General features: G+C 35.8%; 2 protein-coding genes across 2 annotated transcripts; one reads left to right on the forward strand and one right to left on the reverse strand.

The window, feature by feature from the left end:
• Nucleotides 1–9508: 9508 nt before the first annotated feature.
• LOC132637175 (uncharacterized) lies at nt 9509–19896 on the reverse strand. Its single transcript, XM_060354309.1, has 4 exons — nt 19828–19896; nt 17245–17415; nt 16464–16705; nt 9509–9834 (listed from the first exon to the last, which is right to left on the reverse strand). The coding sequence occupies exons 1-4, from the start codon at nt 19894–19896 to the stop codon at nt 9579–9581; spliced, it is 738 nt and encodes a 245-aa protein (XP_060210292.1). The 3' UTR covers nt 9509–9578.
• Nucleotides 19897–21361: 1465 nt separating this feature from the next.
• LOC132637177 (uncharacterized) lies at nt 21362–23019 on the forward strand. The gene is made up of 3 exons (XM_060354310.1): nt 21362–21803; nt 21881–22008; nt 22105–23019. Exons 1-3 carry the CDS (start codon nt 21362–21364, stop codon nt 23017–23019), a joined length of 1485 nt encoding a protein of 494 aa, XP_060210293.1.
• The last annotated feature ends 811 nt before the right edge of the window (nt 23020–23830 follow it).

Raw genomic sequence — 23830 nt, forward strand, 5'->3', positions numbered from 1 at the left:
CAAATAGTAATCTTGAACTGACCTGCCATTTTGTTTAAGCTTCAGGAATTGTTCAGCCTTAGCCTCTTTGATCTCTATTGGCATAAAGTGGTCTAGGAATGCACTAGCAAACTCATCCCATGTAGCATCAGGCATATTCTCACCTCGGGACAATTTCCAAGATTCATACCACGTGTTAGCAATGCTCTGCAGCTGATGAACTCCAAAAATAGCTGCTTCGATTTCTGTAACTGTCATAATCCTGAAGATCTTTTGGAGAGCATCAATGTAGTCCTGAGGGTCTTCATCCTTCTTCGTCCCCGTGAAGACTGGGGATTCATTCTGAGAAAAGTCCTTCATCTTAGAAGACTCTCCATTACCTTCTGAACTTGACCCAGATTCCTAACGTTGGGCCAAAGCTGCTACCAGTTGTGTGAATATGTTGATAGCACTCCTAACATCCCCATCTGAAGCACTAGGAGGTGTAACGGTAGGGGCGGTTGGAGCTGTTGCCTGAGTCAGAACGGTATCTTCGTGAGCTGCTTCCGCAGTAGCCCTTTGGCTGGTGGCTGTGTTTCTCTTCTTGTACTTTCTTTTGTAAGGCCTTTTCTGAAAACACGTACACGCACAAATTAGGAAGCCATCCTAAAAATACTGCTCTAACTGCACGATCTAGAATATGAAAGAAGTGAGACAATCCTGAATGTCCTGGTGGTCAACTGTTTATATGTATGGGACCCTCACATATATAAAAGTGACCCCACTGGACACGGTTTCATAGACTCCCTAAAGATCCTTGAACCTAGGCTCTAATACCAAGCTTTGTCACGTCCCGAATCATGACCTAGGCGTAACACAGCATTCGGTGCCTGACTGCATGTGACCGAGCGAACCACATGGCTTGCTGAATCATCATGAGGCATACATGAGCGGAAATATATTATGAAACATGATGGGCTTTAAGAAAACATACGAAGTCATAATAATTATAAAATACTTGTTTAAAAATAAGAGCGCGGATAATACCATAACTGAGCCAAAATGGCTAACCGATTCTGAAAGACTAACATGACCCAACTGACTTGTCTAGTCTATGAAACCTCTAGCATGAGTCTGAACATAAAACGTACTTGCTGGGACAAGGCCCCCAGCATACCCTTAATGGATCAATGACATAAGGTAAACAACTGACTAAACCCCGAAGAGAATGGGGCTCACCCAAAAACTGATACGAAAGTTGTCCTACTGAGCAGGTGCGTCGTCCTGTAAGTCAGTACCTGCATCGTGAAATGCAGGCCCCCAAGGCAAATAAACGGGGACGTCAGTACTTTGAATGTACTAGTATGTAAACACATGAGATAAATAGTAGGAACATGATACATAAACATGAAATGGAAACTGAAACTGAAACTGGATACTGAAATTGAACATAAACATGAGTACTGTAAGCATGAAATAATCTGTAATACCGACATGAACCACCACGGGGAGAAATGTGGAGTCTGATCTTGGTCCGATCAGCTAAGCCATCTCGTACCTTGCCAGGTCACGAGACATGAACATGACATGAATGGATCCAAAATCCCTCAATGGGGAAAACATGAAGGAATCGTGCTAACTGGGCGGAGCGATCCTTATCCTACATTGGTATACGTAGTTTCAGGCTATTTGAGCCTTCTCGGTATTAATACAACTCCCGAACGTGAAAATAACTGAAGACATGATTTCTGAGTCTTGACATGAACATGGGTACATGAAGACATGACAATAAATGCATATATATGAGCTTTTCACGGGAATAAGAAAAATATCTCAGACCTTGTGTTATAGAACCCATGGGATGCAAGTTATGAGTTTTCATAGATTACGAACTGGGTCTCAATTACCAAAACAGTAAATTAAGACTAATCAAACGAAATTGTAACTGACCATATAATATAAATCATGGTTCAAGTGTCTAGGGTTTAGCATGAATATACCTAGAATCCTAAAACTTGGTGTGTAATCATGGAATACTGAAACATAAGGAAGAACAAGGATGTTCCCACACGTGGATAGCGCCTACATACCTTGACTTCCTACTTTTGAGCGTATCACAATGTCCTTCAATCCCTTCAACTTTAATCTATAGCAATACATGTCATAGGGATTCTATATTAGCAACAATATCCATGCTTTGATCATCTAAGCATTTTATCAAACACTTGGTGGGCATGAAGCTCCACAACCTTCATTAATGGTGTTTTCTTCACCCAATCCCCATTCTATTACTTCTAGCTGATTCTACAATCTCAATTAGATGTAATTAACATCATTCTTTATCACCCACATGAATACAACAATCCCAAGTCAACAATCCAAAAACTCTAGCATAGTTCATATAATTCTCTTTATCAAACCTATTTACTATTCTCCCAAGAATTCATCAATTCACAACTATAAATGATTAGGGAGTAGAAACATTACCTTTTTGAAGTTCAATCCTCTTGAATTCGGGTTCTAGGGTTTCCACATCCACAAATATGTTCCAATCATAACTCTATGGATTAGAAGGGTTTTGGGGACTTGGATTCAACCTAGAATCATGATAAAACTTACCTTGGAAGGTTATTGAGGTTTGGGACTTGGTTCTCTCTGAATTTAGGGTGAGTTTTCATGAATGGGATGTTGGGGAAATAACCCCAAATCCTAAATATAACAAACAAACGCGTAAACCCGACTTTTTGACCCGAAATCGACCTGTTTCGCGATGGGTCCGCGATGCGGGTGCATCGCGCAACATTCTGCAGCTCAAAACTCAGAGTTGCGCGATCGGTCCCGAAGCGGGGCCATCGCGCGCTCTCTCACGCGCCCCGAGAAGAGACGGGTGTCGGTTCTGCACAGTGTTCAGTAAAATAGGCATAACTTCTTGTACATATATCTGTTCAAGACCCATAATATACCGTTGGAAATCTATTTCAAAGATCTACAACTTTCAAGAAGGAAATATTCCCAAACATATTTTTCCGTATACTCATTTTATTTGAGACATAGTGCAAACTCACTTGCAAACATGCCCCATAGAGTGGCTTCCAACTTTTCTTTGCCCAAAGACATTTCTTATGACTTGATTGGTTTTCAAAACACTTCCTATAACCCTTATATTTGTTTCATTATATTATCATTTTATGAGTCAAACCTTCGCCCGAAGCTACGAGGTGTTACAACTTTTTCTAGTACTCTTACGTTGTTAAAATTCAGATTCCTCTAAAGGATTTTGGGATTCAAAACTCCCACTTGGATCAGGAACCGATCCTTGATCTATTTGACTATCAAACATGTCCGAAGACTTTTTCTGATCATCTGAATTTAACATTTCGTAAAGAGTATCTCCTTCTTTTATTTTGCCCTTTTGGGAAAATCATTTTCTAAAAATGTGATATCTCGTGATTCAATTTCCGTGATACTTCCATCTCCTAATTCACCAATGAACATATACCCTTTGAAGTGTTTAGAGTATCTTATAAAGATACATTTCTTCCCTTTTGGACTCAGTTTTCCAAACTTACCAAAACGATCTTTTACATATGCAGCACAACCCCAAGGTCATAGATCATTCAGGTTTGGTTTATGACCAGTTCATAGCTCATAGGGAGTAGAAGTAACTGATTTAGAAGGAACTTTACTTATTATATAGGCCGCAGTCAATAACGCATCTCCCCAGAAAGAGATAGGTAAATTTGTCTGCGCCATCATTGACCTTGTCATATCCAATAATGTTCTATTCCTCCTTTCTGCTACACCATTCTGTTGAGGTGTGTAAGGAGTAATTAACTGTCTGGTAATGCCTTTTTCATTACATAATTCTTCAAACTGTTTTGATAAATATTCACGGCCTCTATCTGTTCTTAGAACCTTTATACTTTTATCTAATTAGTTCTCAACTTCATTCATATATCTTCTAAAGCATTCAAGTGCTTCAGATTTGTGAGAAATCAAATAGACGTAACCGAAATGTATGAAATCATCAATAAACGTAATGAAATACATAGCACCAGACCTTGCCCTCACATTCATTGGAGCACAAATATCAGAATGGATTAATTGCAATGGGAAATTTGCTCTCTTTGCCTTCCCAAATGATTTACGTGTAATCTTTCCGGCAAGACAATTGTCACAAGTTGGCATTTCAATTTTGTAGAAAGGACCTAAATGCCCTTCCTTTGCCAATCTATTCATCTGGTCTTGCTCTATGTGACCTAATCTTGCATGTCATGTAATAACATAAACATCACTGTTACTAGAATAACATGTCATTACATAACGGTCAACATAATAGTCATAAGTTGACGGATTACAATCTAAAACGATAAAACCATCATAACAAAATCCAAAACCATAAAAAAACATTGTCTTGAGTAATTCTAACACCATTATGACTAAAATTTAAATTGAAACCTAGATATAGAAGAACAGACACAGATACTAAGTTACGTTGGATCTCTGGAGTATATAGGACGTCATGCAACATCAAAGTTCGGCCACCACGCAAGTCCATTTTGCAAGTGCCTATCCCTTTGACTTCAAGCTTTGCATTATTTCCTACATATATCCACCTTGATCCAGGTGAGACTCGATGAAACTCCACAAATGCTTCTTGATCACTACTCACATGGTCGGTGGCCCCTGAGTCTACAATCCACACAGGATAAGATTCAGTTAGTAAAACAATGCTCGAAACATATGTAGCACTTAGAGATGTGTTTTGAAATGCTACTTTTTTCGGCTCGGGACACTCATGAGAAAAATGCCCTAGAATATGATAGTTGTAGCATTTCATCTTACTCTTGTCTTTCTTCTTGAAAAAACGTTTTCCCTTCTTGGGATTTGACTTGTTCTTTTTCTTGGAGGGTCTTTCTCCGGTCTCCTTATCCTTTCCGTCATTTTTCCTATTCTTCTTGCGTTTGAATCCTGAAGAATTTATGCCACTGGATTCCGTCACATAGGCATTAGATACAGTTTTAACAGCACCAAGCCGCTCGTCTTCAAGCTCGACATGGCGGGCAACATCAGAAAAAGTTTTAATGTTATCATTATGGGTTAAGTTAACCTTCAAATGTTTCCAACTACTGGGAAGAGACCGGATCACTGCCTGAACCTGCTGCTCATCAGAGAGAACATGACTAGCACTTTTGAGTTGAGCAATCATGTTAGACATCACGTTAAGGTGTTGCTTGACATTGTGATCATGACGCTCTTGTAAGTGTCAAATTTGATAGTCAGTTGTCTAAGGCGGGTCACAATGGTACCCCCATAAGTCTCTCGTAAGTGTGCCCACATAGCATGAGAAGTAGGGTATTCTTCACATTCGTGAATGAGATCATCAACAACAGAACTCACAATAATACTAAGTGCAGTAGAATCTTTCTTTTTCCACGCATTGTAAGTTTCTAGATCTCTTCTGTGTTGGGCAGTGTTACACTCTTCTGGGTGAACCAAAACATGGTTAATACCTTCCAAGGCATCTTGCTCTTCCAATACATACCACATTTTACGACTCCAGATGTCGTAATTCTCACCGTTTAGTTTCTCACCCTTGTTTAAATCAGCAATGATGCTCTTAGATGCCATATCTGTTGATTGAGACAATTAAGCAAGTTTTTACTCATCAATATTTACCCTTAAAATAAAAGCATGTGATATACACATTCAATCAAATCAATTTTCATAAAGGTTTCATATCTAGTGTAAAATTGAAAGGTCACAAAAGTTTCCAATCATCATCTACGAACTAAATGTTTAACCAAAATTAAAATCATTTCTTAATGTGTATTTAATTATATTCGTGACTAGAATCACACAGATTCTTTTAGTCTTATCCCCTTACAACATTGTGTTAATGCATATCAGTTAACAATAAATAAATATTCATATGCATATATTAACAGAAAAAATAAACAAACATATATTCATAAAAGGAATTTACACAATTACAAGTCATATACTACTCGTCTATGGCTATCTCATTACGTGAGTGACGAGGATCAACAACACTTTCAGCCACGTATTTAGCCAATTTATCTATGGGAGAAAGTCTAGAAAGCTGAGATTTAGGAACTATCGGACTCAATCTGGGTCTAGAACAAGTCTTTAGCAGCCAAGATTTCTTAATCTTAGTTGCTATTTCCTTTTCCTCCCACTTGGATTCAAGTTGCATATAGTATACCCAAATGGGTGCATTTGGAACAAGCTTGTGATAAATATCAGCCAACTGACCCTTCCAATAATCTGGTAAAGATTGCTCCAATATTCCCAAGGCATCCCAATTCGAAACAATTTTAAAATGCTGAAACATTATTTCTGACAATTTCCTTCCAAAAAGATGAAGGTAGCTTGGAATAGATGCAGATGGGTCCATTTTGATTTTTTTAAATTCTACAATTTTTCTTTCTCCTTCCCTTCGCGCAACTCTATCATCCCTAAAGATATTTTGTATCGTCCTTGGGACATTCTTGATGACTTCTGGCTCAGAGTCTGAATCATTGCTAAATATTGTCCTTCGACGACGGATTCTTCTACGTTGTCCTTTGCTCGACTTTTACCACCACTCCCACTTGGAGCATTTCGAGCATGTCCCCGTCTAATCATGTCTGAAATGGGAACAAGGAAAGAATAAGAATGGACATACCATTCAATGTGACAACACATGCCACAATTACTCGTAGAAGACAAAAAAAAAAAATCTGAGGGACATTTTCTAATTTATTTTAACAAAATTATAACACATCATAACTCACTCATTTTTAATCCGTTTAACATCCATAATATATCAACGGAAAGCTTGTAACGATTAGATTCTGAAAATACATAACACACATTGTAATTTTTAACAATGAATTTCCAGATTTTAAATTTCAGAAGCAGTTGTTCATAAAAACTGTCATAATTCTCAGCATAAATTCAAAATATCATATCTTACTCGTTTTAAATCTGTTTTTAATGGGTAATATATCAATGGAAAGCTTGTAACGAGTAGATTCAGAAAATGTCATGCTGAGATTTTAAATGTGTGATACATAGAAATTAGTTTTCAGAACGTTTTTTCTTTTGTTTTGAAAAAAAAATGATTAAAAGTAATCATTAACCTCTTCAAAAAAAAAAAACTTGAAGCCCTCTTTTCTGATCTGTTAACAGTGGTTCAAAAAAAAAAAGGAATGATATTTCATTCTAACCTTTTAAACAATGTTAATGAGAAATAAATATACGGCTTAAAAATTAACTTTGTAATCCTCATGATGCATTGTTTTCTAAGTAAAAAAAAAATGCAATCATGCCATAATATTGAAACAAGAGATCAACTAGAAGTTAATTAGAATTCTTCTCTAACAGTGATTCTCGGATTACACTTTCAAACCGAACAAAAATTGAAACAACAATTTTCTTTTACGGCAATATCTTCAGAAAGACTAGGAGGATACAATAAACCCGAGGCTCTGATACCATTGTTAGAAATTAGTAACAGAAACGAGAATTGTGTACCTATTAACAGCAGCGGAAAATTCACAAAACTTTTGTTGAAGAATTGCTCCAAGCCAATTCTACTTCACTAGGAAATAGAACACTAATATCCACGAACTAAATGCCCTATTATTATTATGTGTTTTTGATATTGCTAAAGCTTTTTAGAGAAAAGAATTCTCTATCATAGATAGAAGAAGAGCGTTGTTCTGTATTTTTAAGGAAGAGGAAAAAGAGGAACTGTTATCCCACTATCCACGTTAATAACCGTAGGGGTTATTTAGTGTGGGGTAACTTCTTTATAGGTTTTTTTTTTAAACCTTTTAACCTCTTTACTCTATCTGTCCTAACCGGGTTGGGTCAGCCCACATGGAGCGACCCACGACCCAGACAAAAAGTTCAACAGTTCTAAATGAGTTAATTTATTTTTTCACCTAGCTCCAATCAGTCCGATAAATAGTTAACAAGTTCATTAGGGTCATTATATTTCACCAGTTAACACTTCTGAACACCATTCACAATATTCTTTTACAAGATCACCAAACTCCATTAATTGAAATACTAGGGTCTTTCACTTATAGTCGTTCGAACCCCAAACAACTATATAAATATCATTTAGTACCATAAATACTCAACAATTATCATTTACAAGTGAGGAGGCTACCTCTAAGCATTCAGAGATTGTAATCACACTTGTGCTGATTTTTGAGTTTCTTGAGAGATCCAACTCAAGATCTAGTATTTGAAAGGATAACATGGTATTAAATCATGTGCGTAATGATTAAAATAAACTCAAAAACACCAAATAATACTCTTGTATTTTAATGAAGAAGAGTCCCCAATAAGTTTCAATCTCCACTCTAGCTCAAAATTAAACACTAAGGAGCCTTTTGGTACAAAGCCAAGTTATACATGGACTAATAATGCAGGAATTAGTAATGTAGGGATTAGTAACACATGGATTAGTAATACGGGGATTATTTTTGTTGGGTGTTTGGTTTATTCACTACAAAAAAAAGGGGTAATTTGCGGAGGTTGAAAGTTACAATTCGTCGAGGTTATAGCCTATGCTAGCTGCTACAGGAGGCTAAAACCCCCGCAAATTGCAACTTTCAACCTCCGCAAATTACTTTTTTGTAGTGATTGCACTAAAATTGGACACAAAAGATACCATTTGAATATTTATTTATTTTTAAAAAATTTAAAAATAATTTGTTACAATTATACCCTTGGATGCTTGGCCTTTATAGGTTTCTTGGAACAAAACAAGGCTAATTTTGTCATTTTAGTTTTTTATCCATGTATAAGTTATCCCATGGTGGTATACACCATTTGGAGTATTAAATAATCCATGTATTAGTTATGCATGCCCAAAATATCCACCAAACATGGTATAAAATAATACCGCATCTAATACCATGACTATTTTAGCTGAGACTTCCTACAAAACAAGCTCTAAGTTTCAAATGCCAAAATGTGGTTGCCCGTCAAGGCTATTTGTAGGAACTAAAATGATGAACTGTTTGAACTATCAAAAGCTACACTCTATGGGCTACAATTGTTATGCACAAATCATATCCAAATTCCTTATAGATTAGGAGATACTCTCTTTTAAATTCAAGTCATCAGTTCTTTTGGACATTGGAAAGTATCTTACGTAGATTTGTACTTTCCATTTGTGTATTTACCTTAAAATTAACTTAGGATATATCAGAGCAATTTCTCATATTAAAGGCATCCTTGACCTTTTTTGGCTTGTTAATTAGGTTAATTGGGGGATCCAATTAAATTAAGGACATATTTGAATCAACTATTGAATGGTAAAAGCATATGTAAATAGACTATTAATGAAGAGCATATTTGCTCAATTTCAAATACTTTGACATGTTTGACCCTTTTCAGTTTCCTTAATTATGTTTTCATCACCAGGATAGTACAGTGCACATTTTAACCCTCTAAAGAGACTTGTAACAATTTAAACAGAATACAGCAAAATATTACATATTGTAGAATGCATATTGATAGAGCATCCCAGATGAATTCATCCACACTTAAATAGACAACACTATTAACGACGACAACAACGACACAACAACAATGCCTTAATGAAGTTTACTATTTTCAGTAAGGAAACTGAGCACGAGTTGATTAACTTCCTCAGGTAGTTGTTCTTGAACAAAATGAGATCCTTCTGGCACAAAGACTATCTGTGAATTAGGTACTAAACTTTTGAGTCCTTCAATACTTAGGTGGTCTCTAGCTCCTGGAAATTTAAGGAAACACTCCTTCTCACCCATAATAAACATTGCTGGAACATCAACTCTTGGATCTGTAATGTTTACTACTTCATGCAGTGACCTATTGCATGATGAAATTCATAGACAACCAAAACAAAAATTAAAAAGAGATACAGAATATCAAGAAAGTGTTCATGTAGCCAATCAACCAGCAAAACAATTCCTACATTTTTTTACAAGGTGGTCTGAGTCAGCTTGTACATACTTTTGACTATTTTACTATTCCTATATTCTTTTACCAGTACAGGTAAGAGGTAACACTCATTAGCAATTCTCTTTTAACTTGAATTTGCTTGGTAGTTTTATAAATGTTAGTTAACTCATAGGGTGTTTTTGGCATGGGAAAATGAGTGATTTTCTCACATATTTTTCGACGTTTAGTTGGTACGTAATTTAAAATTATATTTCTGAAAAAAAAATATTAATTAAATATTGATAGTGTGATTAGCAAAGCAAGTAGTGTTTTGATGAAATATTTGAGCAGTAAAGATTTGATAATAATGTCTAAGTGTTGATTAAGGGTATATTGGTAGAAAATATTTTTCAATTTTTTTATGTTTAGTTGGTCATATTTAGAGAACATTTTTCTAAGAAAATAAGTCCTTTAAAAATGAGGGAATTAATGACTTTCCTGATGGAAGTATATAAAATAACTTGGCTGAATACATCAACTTCCTTTTAAACTTGTCAGTAAATTTTAATTAGACACTCGAACTATGACATGTCCAATTGAGCACCTGAACGTACGATAAAGTATTCATAATTAAGACACTTTCACCTCAAATTTTGGAAAACTTTTTGTGCTTGTTCTCAAGCGCCTATTAAGTAGTCACGTGAAATATATATATATATATATATATATATATGTTACCTCCTTTAATTATAAACAACACTATCAAACATGTCAGAGATTTTACGGCTTATTGAGGCTAATGTGTATAACTAAAGGAGGTGACATACTTTAATTGGTTAGCGTATCTACGTAATGACGCTTGAAAACACACGCATAAACTTTCCTAAAATTTTAGTTGAAAGTATCTAATAAGATCACTTTATAATATATTTAGGTGTTCAATTGGAACATGTCCGTAAGTGATATTCCACATTTATTGTCTTCTCATCCTCCAACCACCACCACCCCCACCCACCCCATTAATGTTTGCCTATATTATAATATAAACACTTTTGAAACAATCTGCTTACGTACAAAATACCAAAATAATACTCTTTCCGTCCCATAATAAGTGTCACCTTAGCAAAAAAAAAAAAACCATAATAAGTGTCACTTTAGGAAACCAAGACATAAATTGACAAGTTTTTTCCAATCGTATAACATCTAAATGATGATTGGAAAAGCCACATAGTAACTTGGTATTATTGGATTCCCAATATCAAAAGGTTTACTACTTGTGCATGCTCTAATGAAGAAGAAAAGGTAATTTATTTTTATTATATAGGGGTAATCTGGTAAACTTAACATTGCATTATTGGTTTCTTAATATGCGTGTTTTTCACTAAGGTGACACTTATTATGGGACGGGGGAGTAATTAAGAATAAAACCACATCATTTCTAGGAAAACACTTTGTACCTGTCATACCCCATTTTAACCCGGATTAAATTAGAAGTACAACATATTGGTGATTCCCTTTTTTTTTATTATTTTTAAGGAGTCGCCACCTAATTATTTATGCTGAATTAGGACACCTAACAGTTTATTAAAGTTATTTTAAAGTTAACTCTGTTTAAAGTCTGCGAAACTTAAGATTCTAGGTAAGGGTTCAATTAGTCTAAAGGGAAGGTATTAGGCACCCTTTAAGACTCATTAACAATGGTTAACCGACTGGACTTATGATTAGTTAGGCTAAGTGTACATATAGTATTATAGAAAAGAACGTAGCTTTGTAAATGTGGCTAAAGTTATAGATAGACCTGTGCAAATGCTATTTAAAATAGAACTTATAGAAAAATATTTATTTGTATAAAAGAAGATTTTTAAGTGCTATTAAAAGTAAAGACTTACAAAGACTAAAGTTCAATATAGACTATGTAAGGATTGTTTTAGCAAATATATGTTTCAAGCGTTGAAAAGGAGCAAAAGTGAAGAAGTTATCCACAGTACTAGCTTGCCTTTTTATTTCTCAAAATAAGCTAACATTAGTGTATAATTTATGATGTTTTGAAAATCCCAAGATGGTAAGAATGAAAAATGATTCCTTTAACCCTAGAATGTGTAGGCATGCTATTTGAAAATCAATTACTCAAATAAGTATTATAGATATTACAAATAGTTTAGAATATAAATAGAAATGAATGTAATTAGTGGAATTAACTACCCATTACTAACTAAAACCCTTAATGTCACTGAGGTTTATCTAAATTAACAAACAAAAATGTTAGTCGTACCATACACATTAAATGCACGCAAAAAAAAAATAGAGGAGTAGATATAATGTAAATGGACTCAACCCATTTTGGACTGTTGTGATCTGTTTGCAGTTGGGCTTCGGCCCAGCGAATTTTCTTCATATATTGCTGCCGATTAGCTGTTACTGTATGCAGCTGACTCGAGGAGTTACGTTGGGCCTTTAGCCCAACGCCAAATGCGGGAGATGACGAGTCGCTTGGACTCGTATGCGATAGTCATGCATAAAAACGAAAGAAAATGATTAGTATGCAGATCAATAAACAAGGTTAAACATGTAAAATATAACTCAAAACAAATCAGTAGATTATGTATATATTGTGTATATTTAAGTATATTCCATGTGTACACCTTCATAAGGATGTGTAGAAGGTTAATATTGGAAAGCTTTTGCCCCCGTATTCCCGATGTTGCACAAGTTTCAAGGGATTTCATGAATCCCAGGCATGGCTAACACCAGGGAGGGTTTAAGCTTGATCTTTAATGACCATGTAAACCTCTCTAATAATGTATTAGTTGTGAGTATACTTATGTGAATATACAGTCATGTGCCTAAACTGCCTTAACCAATTTTAAGGAAAAGCACTTAATGTTCAGCAAACATAGTCAACAAACAGCAACATGGATCAAGTAAAGTATTATGAGGCTGATTGAGAATATAACAAGAAAAGCAAGCACTTAGAGTAATTGTAGACATTTGTGGAAGCACTTTCAGGATGCAAGAAAGCAAATACCAATTGTAGAAGGACATAGCAGTTCTATATAACGTTTAGACAGTAAGGCAAACAGATTGAACTAATATGGACCAATTAGGCCAGTCCTTACATTGATCATATTCAGTTAAGGTGTTGATAAAAAGGGCAACTATCGTCAGAGATCAAATGAACAAACATGTACAGATTCAGACAAAATAGAGGTGCATGAAATGAAATACAATGGCTTAGGCACGTGATACACTTAGTTCCTTATAATTAGTCATGTAAAATCCTTATGTAAGTGATGTAGCTCGGTATGTGTAGGTAGAATCATAGCATAGGTCCAACAGCTTTCAACTAAAACAAGGTATATTAAACATGTAATGAGAAAAGAAGTTAAACCAACATAATGGATCCATGTTCGGATTAGATGTACACAAAGAGTTTTAACAGCTACACGAGCAATTGAGCAGCAGCCCATATCAATTAAGCAACGACCAACACCAGTCAACAATGTTTGGCCAAAGTGATATATGGTAGCAGGGATTCAGCCAGATAACAGCAAACTATCGATGGTTCGTTATAGTAAACAACGGCAGTAACAGGTAGCTATATGGCAACAGCCTGGTTTGTACAGACAGCCACCCAAAAGGAAGAACCCAACGTAGCAACAATATTTCTATTTCAAGGACTCAAATGAAGACACACAAGCAAATAATATCCTATATACAGGGCGGTATACACTAAAATATATCAATATTGCACATATCTGTATATCCTATGTATAGATTTTATAGTAGTTTTGTAAGACAACACATTGAAGAGGGCAGACCGATTACAGAAATGGCTTAACGATCTCTTAAGATCAACAAATGAATTTTGCCAACGAATTTTAGCGATCCCCAAAATGTCTCACTTCTTTCTAAGTCCAATAGTACCAACTAGCAAATTGAACACTTCTGCCGAATATCTTGAAATCATCACGAAAATGTTATAGTTATACTTGATGCATATTTATAGCTAACATCCCACATAATATAAATTTAATTAGAAAGCATACTTCTTTGACAGGGGTACGGATATCCATCATATTTTCTAGACACAAAGAAAGCAAACCATAACTGTAGGAACTCAAACCCAATTTAAACAGAATCTGCCAGGCCTTAAGCTCATATTGAATTTAAACAAACCACGTGACACATGACATTCTAGTTGGAATGACGAAAGGAATAAATTGTACTAGAGAACAGTGTGTTAAATTCCAAACGATGAGAATCGACAAAAGGAGTGTTTAATGTCTGTTTTCATGATTCATCAACACATCAGAGGTAAAAACATATTCATATGAGCATCAACATAATCTTATATAAATAGAAACATTTCATTACAAACCAACAGCGACAGAAAACAGTAAAGAAATGAAGGTTTGGGATTCTAAACGACAAACGAAAGAACTTGGCTAATCAAGGATTTAACTAATGTTCAGTTTATTTTGATGAACCTAAAACAGCATATTTTCTTTCGTTCTAAAGAATCACCAAATATATTTTAAACTTCTAAGTTCATAGAAAGAACAAACATTTGAGAGACATCAATTGATATTGAAAATATATTAAACCGAACACGTATTTAAAGATTTGTAAAACAAGGATAGTTTGAAGCAGACACACCAAATTCCATGTACACAGTTCTGAAATTTAGCTTAACACATTCATGTAATCAGTTGAACTTCATCAATCTAGTAGCCATACAATAGGTCTCTTATAGGACATCATGTTGGTCTAAGCTACTTTCATCTCACAACCCTTTAGAACATATGTGATCTTAACACTAATCTAAAACATGCTTGTATAGTAAACTGTGATTAATATGTTGACAGAACATTCACAACACATCCATGGGCAACCAAACAGCAGATTTAACTAACAACTATGTAGACGTGGACAAACATAGAGAAAAGTAATCACCAATTGTTCTAAGTATGAGTATGTATCAGACCACACATATATTTGAGAAACCCAGAACTAGACCCAAAGGGATCAAGATACCTAGACAGGTTGCCAAACTTATACATTAGACAAATACAGGCAATGCTTCAAGGATACACATCAATTTATATACTACTCATGATGTCAAAGCATGAAGCCATATAAGATAAGCACTAACCGAGATCTAAGTCATACACAAGAGGTCTAAAGCTGGCAGTATAACAACAATAATTCAGACCCAATGAACACAATCCTTGGTTACCATAAATCAGAACATCAACACATAAACATTTTTTTAACTAACATAGCCAACAAATAACTTAACAAACATCATCGATTAAACAAAATTACCACTTAACTAATCACTCTGTTCAAACTAGATAAAATTAACTTGGTAAACATAATTAACTACATTAAGCTTAAACTGATACTAAAATTAGCAAAACATAACTACAAATCCAATAAAAAAATAAAGAGATAGCAAATTTACCTCTTGTTGGCGCAGTGAACTGGGGTGTCGAGGTCGTCAAATCTACTCTCTCGTTATGAATAGACCCGAACACGACGAACGATTCGAACCTCAGATCGAAACAGACCAGAAATTTTATGTTGAATAAATGTTCAAGAACAGATGATAATGGATCAAAGGTGTATGAACTGTGAGGGTAGGCTTTGGAAACGCTGAATAATCGTTTCCTGAAGAACGCTCCGTAAAACCTCTTCTAAAAATGTTGAGTAATTCCTTCTAAAAAACGTTGAGTCATTCCCGGCCAAAGTTCACCGGAAAGGAGAAATCAAGTTTTAAGATTGTCTGTGTCCCTCAAAAACACTGAATAATCCCCCTTCAATTGAGTAATTCTTTGTCATTTATAGAGTGAGGATGAAGAGGAGTGTATGAGAGAGAGGAGCGGGGGACAGAGGTGTGGGGGGACAAGGAGAAGTGGAAGGAGCGTGGGAGAGAGAGGAGAGAGGAGGGGAGCGGGTGAGCGAAGAGAGGAGGTGCGGCGGTATGAAGGAATTAGGTTTTAGGGGAAGCTGATGAAAATGAAGGGGAATGGACCGGGTCGTCCTTTTTTGGGCTGGTCTGGGTGAATTTTGGTTGTGGGCATTGGGCTGTTAAATTTAATATATGGGCTGGTTATTTGAGATCAAATGTTGGTCCGAAAAATGTGGGTTCTTCTTCTTTATTTAAATTATTTTTTGGGTTTCTAATTAACAACTAGTACAATATATATTATGTGAAGACAAATAATAATTAGTATGTAGAAAGTAAAGGATTTAATAAAGTAAAATTAATTTAACGAGTACAAAATCCGAAAATAAAGTGATGACGAACCATTTAAAATTTGTAATGAAGTAATGAAAGTAACGATGTTAATAGTAATAAAAATAGTAGTGAAAACAAAGTATTTAGCTCGTTAATAAATTTAAAAGCCCAAGGAAATAAATAGGAATAAAGGAGGGACAAAATTGGGTGTCAACGGTACCAAAGACACCCTAAAGTTGTGATACGAATGTATCACTGAGTTGTAACAAAACATAGATCTTTCCATTTCAAATAAAGTTAGGTCTTTGTGATATACCTATAGGGAACTTGCAATGGAGTTTGGAATCCAGATTTCTCATACAAAGCTCCATATATAGCCAAGTCTTCCTCAGTGAACCAATGGGGTAAAGGTGTTGAAGGTTGCAAAATATCCATTATTTCCTGCTTTTCATCATTGGCTATTGGCATTTCATCACTTCTCGAGAAAAGAATGTATATATTCCTCACTACTGTTTTCGCATCAAAGCGACCAAAATCAGCTTCAGCTCTCCCAGGCTCCTGCAAAGGAAATGTCTCCAAAATTGAACAGACCTAGCTAACTAGAAGTCACATAATTTGAATCGACACAGAGTAGTTTAAGAAAAAAATAAAAATTTCTGAAAATGGTGGTTTTAAACATGTCATAGTCATACGTGCAACATTTGCGTGATTATACAATTCACTACTAAAAAATATCTATTTCCCATTGAATTTTTCAGTGAAAATATTCAGTGACTATTTCTCACTAAATGTTGGTGGGAAAAACCTAAATAGTAGTGTTTTCACATGGAAAAATTATGAAGTTTCTCAGCGCTTCAATGGAAACCTATTTTCCTACAGTGACCTGATTCGGTGAAATGAGGTGGGAAAATCATGTTTTATAACAAATTTCCCGTTATATGTCGGTGGAAAAACCTTTGTTTCTAACAGTGAGTGGCCTTAATGAAAAATTGAAAAACATCTCCAGAATTGAAGACATCTAGCTAAGTAGAGTTAGAATTGATATTAATCATGAAGAAAGCAAATCACAAATTAATTAAAGCAAAAAATATACATACCCTCCATCTTGAGATATAGAAGCCTTCAGGGAGTTGGCCTTCATGAAGCTCCAAAGTTCGTGGGGAATAAAATGGCATTCCCATAGTAATAAATCCAGAGACTTTCTCCTTATGAAGAACGACAAAACGGGAAATGATAATATTCCCAAAGTCTTTACCAACGAGAAAAGCCTAAATTATTATTGGGCAGACAAAGTAAGATCATGAGAAATTAGACACACAACATATACAGTCAAAATTCTCTATAATTGTCATTCGTTATAACAACATTTCACTATAACAGCCTGATTTTCTCCGCAACTGATTTTATGTTATATTTTACTTCTCTATAACAACATTCTGTCTATAACAGCAATGGCATTCATTATAGCGGTACGCTCTTTATAAAATTACCTCTCCATAACAGCTACACTCAAATATTGTGTAATAATATTTTGTAAGAAATATATTATCTATAAAATAAAGTATTAAAATATTTATGATAATCATCATTAATTCCATGTACATAGTAAATTTCAAGTACGAATATCTAAAAATCTTCAATTATACTATTAAGCTCTTAGACAGCCTTCAAGGGAAAACTATTGAATTCCCTGAAAGTTTGAACAAAAATCTTCGTCAGTTCAAACGTTATATTATTACTAAGAGACTGGAATTTATGAAACAATCTACAATTTTAGAATTCTTACATCAAACTTGAAAATTTAAATGCATATATTCCTTAGATTTTAATTCTTTATCGGATGGTATAACTAGTTATGGATTTCTTAATAATTTATTAGTCTTTTCAATTTTTAATTAATGAAATGTGAAAATCAATTGGGATTTTAAAATTAACAAGTATTTTTGGTTTCGTTTATACTAGCATAAAAAGTAAAAAAAGAAAAAAAAACTTTCGTACTTTTGTTTATAACAGTTAAATGAAATCTAAATATCAAATGTCAGTATACATACATATCATCACCTCACTATAGCAGTCATGAAATTTTCGGACAAACGCTGTCATTATAGAGAGGTTTGACTGTACTCATTCTATCCCAATTTATGGGGCACTTTCACTACAAAATAATGGATAATTTGCAGAGGTTGAAAGTTGCAATTTGCGGGGGTATTGGCCTCCTCTAGCAACTAACGGAGGCTAAAACCTCCGCGAATTACAACTTTCAACCTCCACAAATTACCCATTTTTTTTAATGTTTTCGCTAACCGAGATTCAAACTGCATGAATTTTGACCAACATTTTAAGTAGAGGCCGGCCCAGGATTTGAGCGCAACGGGGGCACCATTATCTTTAGCGCGCCAATTACTAGCGACAAAGTTAGGCGTGAGACTCTTAAAAAACTTATTGATTACAATAGCAAACAAACTTCAATAGTATCAAATATAATTAATTTAATACTAATATAACAAAAGTACATCATCAACTCATACTTGAACTCGACGCGTTTTCATTTTTTGAAAATGGTCAATAATAGATAGCATCATTGCTTACAATTGCAAATACTTCTCAAAGTAACAAACTAAACAATTATTTAAAATATAATCACTAATAGTACTATGTAATTCATGTTAGGCTCATTATCATCATTATATTATTAAAAAGAGGATAAATAACCAATAAACTTCTCCCAAATTCATTTGAAAAAAAAAAAAAAGCAAACCTGACTTTTCAAGACCCTAAGTTGATTGTACAAAATCCCAAATTTAAGAATATGATAAGATTTTAGGGCTTAGAATAAGATAATACAATTTTTAATTAAATTAAATCTATAAAGTTATGTATTTCTCAATCCCTAGTAATTAAATACTATTATATAGTTATATAATAAGTAATCTATATTAATCACTAAAAAAGAAGGGAAAGCTTTACCGTAAGAGAAGTCTGATCATTGGCTTGAATTCGATTGCCGAAGAAATTAATGAATATCGACAATGGGTGACGTTCCTAACTAAAAACGAAAAAACATTTATCAAGAGAGAGAAGGTCTTCCTTCTCTCTAAAAATTAAAGACGTTGCAATTCCTACCGTTACCTAATATCGACTTCTCTCTTTCTTCATCGATAGGGTCGCCGACCGGTGACCCACCGTCGAATTCAAATCCTCAGCCATCTAATCTCACTGAACCCACCTGCTCTAATAGGGAACTCCTAGCAGGTAGCACATATGCTACCACTCTATCGGAGCCCCAAAACCTTGCAAATAGAAGCGATCAATCGGCGGCTATGGCAAGAAGGATCGTACACAATGGAATGCCGACATTGATTTACAGAACTCGAGAATACTATGGGAAAATGGCCAACCCCTGCAGGCGCACGGTGGTTGGGAGATACCTGAAAACAAGACCCCAAATTGACTCCATCCGGTCAAAATTTCATGAAACTTTCGCAATGAAAGGTACAGTTACAATTGGGGTTTTTGACAATTTCAACATATTCCTAACTTTCAATAATGAAGAAGACTTCAATGGCATCTTTCGTAATCGAGTAATCGAGGTGGATGGATACCAAATCTGGTTACAAAAGTGGTCTCCGAGGTGGATGGATACCAAATCTGGTTACAAAAGTGGTCTCCAGATTTTAAACCAGAGGAGGATATCCCCATCGTACCGGTATGGGTGCTATTGCCAGGACTTCCTTTTCATCTGCACTCATAGCCCTATATCAAGCAAATTACGACTGAAGCAGGTACGCCCATCGAACTTGACATGGCCACTAAAACGAGGAACAGGCCTAGCATGGCAAAAGTGCGAGTGGAAATTGATTTATTAAAACCTTTAGTGCACAGCGTTTGGATTGGAACAGAGGATGATAATGAGCCACTTAGAGGCTTTGTGCAAAATCTCGAATATGAAAGCATACCTAAGTACTGTAAACACTGTAAGAAGCTCGGCCATGACTTAATGGAGTGTCGTGTTCTTGAAAAGAAAAAGGCGAGCGCAAGAAAGGAATTGGAGAGAGTCAAATTGCACAATACTCCTAGGGAACAAAAGGACCCTCCTCCTTCGGACCCTCAAGAGCCTAGATCAAATCTTCAGAATGAGGTGGTAGCTGCAGAAACTCTGGTTGAAAACAAGGGCCAGGACCAGCGAGGCAGAATGGCTCAAAGGAAAACTGATGATAAAATCCAAAGGGGGAAAAGTGCCCCTGTAAAACAGACTAGAGGGAAAAGTGCTCCTCCAAAGCAAACTTTCAAACCTACATGAGCAATTTTTGGAGTTGATAAACCCCATCCTGCAATTTACATCAACAAGCAGCCAAATGAAAATAATCAAGTTTTGAATAAGACAGCAGATGGGGTACAAGATGCTACTCCAAACAATTCTGACAATGAGAAGACTGATCATGATCAGGATGGAGAAAAGGATCAAATGATATGCATAGAAAATGGCTCAGGAAATCGTATCAATGTGGAGACAGACTAGGAAAATCAATCACTGAGCCATGAAGTGAGTGTACCTCTAAGTAAAGACCATGACGGGGCAACTAACCTGCTCATGGACAGAGGAATTGATTCAGAAACAACTCAAGAGACTCAGCTTATGAACCAGGTAGTGAGTCCCCCTCGAAGTGAAGTCCAAGCGTCACCAGCTGCAGCTCCTAAAATTATTTCTTATGCCATCAAGAATCATAACGACCTGCAAGTGGTTATTCACCAACACGGATGGCAAACAGTCAGTAGCAAAGGCAAAAGAAACTCCCAAAGAAAAGAAATGAAAGGAAATGAAATAGGGCAAACCAGCAGGATTATGAATTATCCTAACGAGGAAGATGATCCCAACCTATCAAAGAATAGATTTAATGCCCTAGAGGCCCCTGAACAACTTCTAATCACTGGGGAAGAGAACAATGAGAAAGAAACTCCACCTGATGAATGGGCAGAAGGAGACTCCACTGAGGAGAATACCTCAGATGACTCATTAGATGTTTCCCTGGAAGAAGAGGAGGAAACTCAACATGTCACCACCAACAAAAAGAAGAAGGAGTCCATAGATAACAAGGGTGATAAAGACCCTGATTTTATACCTAGTATGAACCAGCAGAAAAGGAAACATGTCCAAAAGGCTCCTACCACCAGGAGTCGAAAGAATGACTTAAAAAAAAACCAGTAGGAACCTTAATGTTTAAGGTCCTTAACTGGAATATCAGGGGCATAAAGTCCCAAGCAGCTACTGAGAGACTCAAATTTTTTATAAGACAGTTTAAAATCTCGTTTGTAGCCCTTCAAGAGCCTTTTAGCAAAGAGGAAAAGATCGACAATTATAGACAGATTCTGGGTATGCAGGAATGCGCAGTAAACAGCAGTAATAAAATATGGATTTTCTGGAGTACTGACCTAATTTGTGATGTGTATGCTAATGATGAACAGATGCTCACTTGCAAGATCCATACCTCTAGTAATAATTCGTTCATCTATCTATCGGTGGTTTATGCTAAAACTAGATCTCTGGCTAGAGAGCAGCTATGGGAACACATGAGAGTTCTTGCCTCTACTTTCAATAATCCTTGGATGGTTTGTGGGGACTTTAACAGTATTTTAGGCCCTGAAGAGAAACTTGGAGGTAACCCCTAAACTGAGCAAAAGTTTGAATTTCATAGAATGCCTAACTGACTGTGGGCTTGTTGACGTGGGTTATAGTGGAAATGCCTTTACATGGTGCAATGAAAGGAATGGAGGATATCATCTGGAAAAGATTAGACCGAATGCTTGCTAATGATGATATGGGATCTATGTTCTCCTCCGTCTCTGTCCATCATCTTGCTAGGGTGAGCTTGGACCACTGCCCCTTACTCATTACTCTTCAAAATCAGCCCACGAACACTATCAAATATTTTAAATTTTTGAATTTCTGGGTTGATCAGGAAGATTTTCAAGACACCGTCAAAGAACAATGGAATCAGAATATCGATGGTAACATTTTTTGGTCAATCCAACAGAAAATGAAAAAAGTGAGTAAAGCCCTCAGTGAGTGGTCAAGAAACAAGATTGGTGACATATTCATTAAAGCTAACCAACTGGAGGAGCTTTTCATTCAACAAGAGGAGAAATACATGAATACTTTAGACCAAACTGACAGAATGCTTTTAAATAAGGCTAAGGCTGATGTGGTTCTTCATCATAAAAAGGTGGATTCTTATTGGAGACAGAAAGCCCATCTCGAGTGGCAATTAGAGGGTGACGAAACTACTAAATTCTTTCACTCGGTGGTAAGGGGAAGAAGGCACCATATGAGGATCCAAAGAATTAAATATGCCAACGAATGGATAGAAGAAGAAGAAGATGATATTGCTAGAGCTGCTATTAACTTCTACCAGAATCTCTTTACCCAAAATCACACTTATATTGATCTCAGCATCCTAGACTGCATCCCTAACCTTGTCACCTGTGATGACAACCAGATACTCAATGAGGAAATCTCTAGCAAAGTGGTTAAAGATGCCACTTTCGACATAGATCCTAATAGCTCTGCCGGACCTGATGGCTTTTCCAGTTTTTTTTTCCAGAAGTGTTGGAGTATAGTTGAGCATGACTTGGTCAGCATGGTGAAGGCGGTGTACAAAGGCACCCCTATGCCTAAGTACTTCACCAGCACATGCCTTATTCTAATTCCCAAATCCCAGCATCCTCAGGAATTCTCAGAGTTCAGGCCAATTAGCCTCAGCAATGTGACTCACAAGATTGTTTCTAAAGTTCTCAATAACAGGCTTTCCAAGATTCTTCCTAAGATTATCTCCTCTAATCAAAAGTGGCTTCATGAAAGGAAGGGCTATAGGTGAGAATGTACTCCTAGCACAAGAAATTGTTCACGACATTAGAAAGCCTAACAAAGGGGGGAATGTGGTGATAAAGCTGGACATGAGCAAGGCCTACGACAGGATTTCCTGGAATTTCATTTGTGCTGTTATGAGGAAAATGGGCTTCAACGAGCACTAGATTTTCATCATTTGGAATCTGATGTCCAATGCCTGGTATACGATTTGCATTAATGGTAAAAGAAATGGTTTCTTCAAATCTCAGAGGGGGGTTAAACAAGGTGACCCAATATCGCCGGGTCTCTTTATTATTGCTTCGAAAGTGCTTTCAAGGCTGCTCAACAAGCTGTTCGAGGACAATAAATTCAATGGATTCAATATGCCTACCAATGGCCCTCCTATAAATCATCTTTCATACGCTGATGACATCATCATATTTTCTTCTGGAAAAACCTATACCCTCATGAAAATCATGAAATGCCTAAAAGATTACCAGGAAAACTCTAGACAAATGATCAACGAAGGGAAGAGTTGTTTTCTGATGGATGACTCTATCTCTATTAAAAGAGTGAATATTGTGGCCAACATCCTAAATTTCCAAAGAGCTAATTTCCCCATCACTTACTTAGGCTGCCCAATTTTTGTGGGAAGGAAAAAAATTCAATATTTTAGTTTCATGGCAACCAAAATTCTTCAAAAACTGGATTCTTGGCAGTGTAAAACACTGTCAATTGGTGGTAAAATTATACTCATTAAGAATATACTTAGTGCTATCCCGGTACATTTACTTTCAATATGCATGCCTCCAAAAACTATTTTTAAACAAATTGAAAGT

The sequence above is a fragment of the Lycium barbarum genome, chromosome 4 (genome assembly GCF_019175385.1).
Source record: "Lycium barbarum isolate Lr01 chromosome 4, ASM1917538v2, whole genome shotgun sequence".
In the NCBI taxonomy this organism is placed as follows: domain Eukaryota; kingdom Viridiplantae; phylum Streptophyta; class Magnoliopsida; order Solanales; family Solanaceae; genus Lycium; species Lycium barbarum.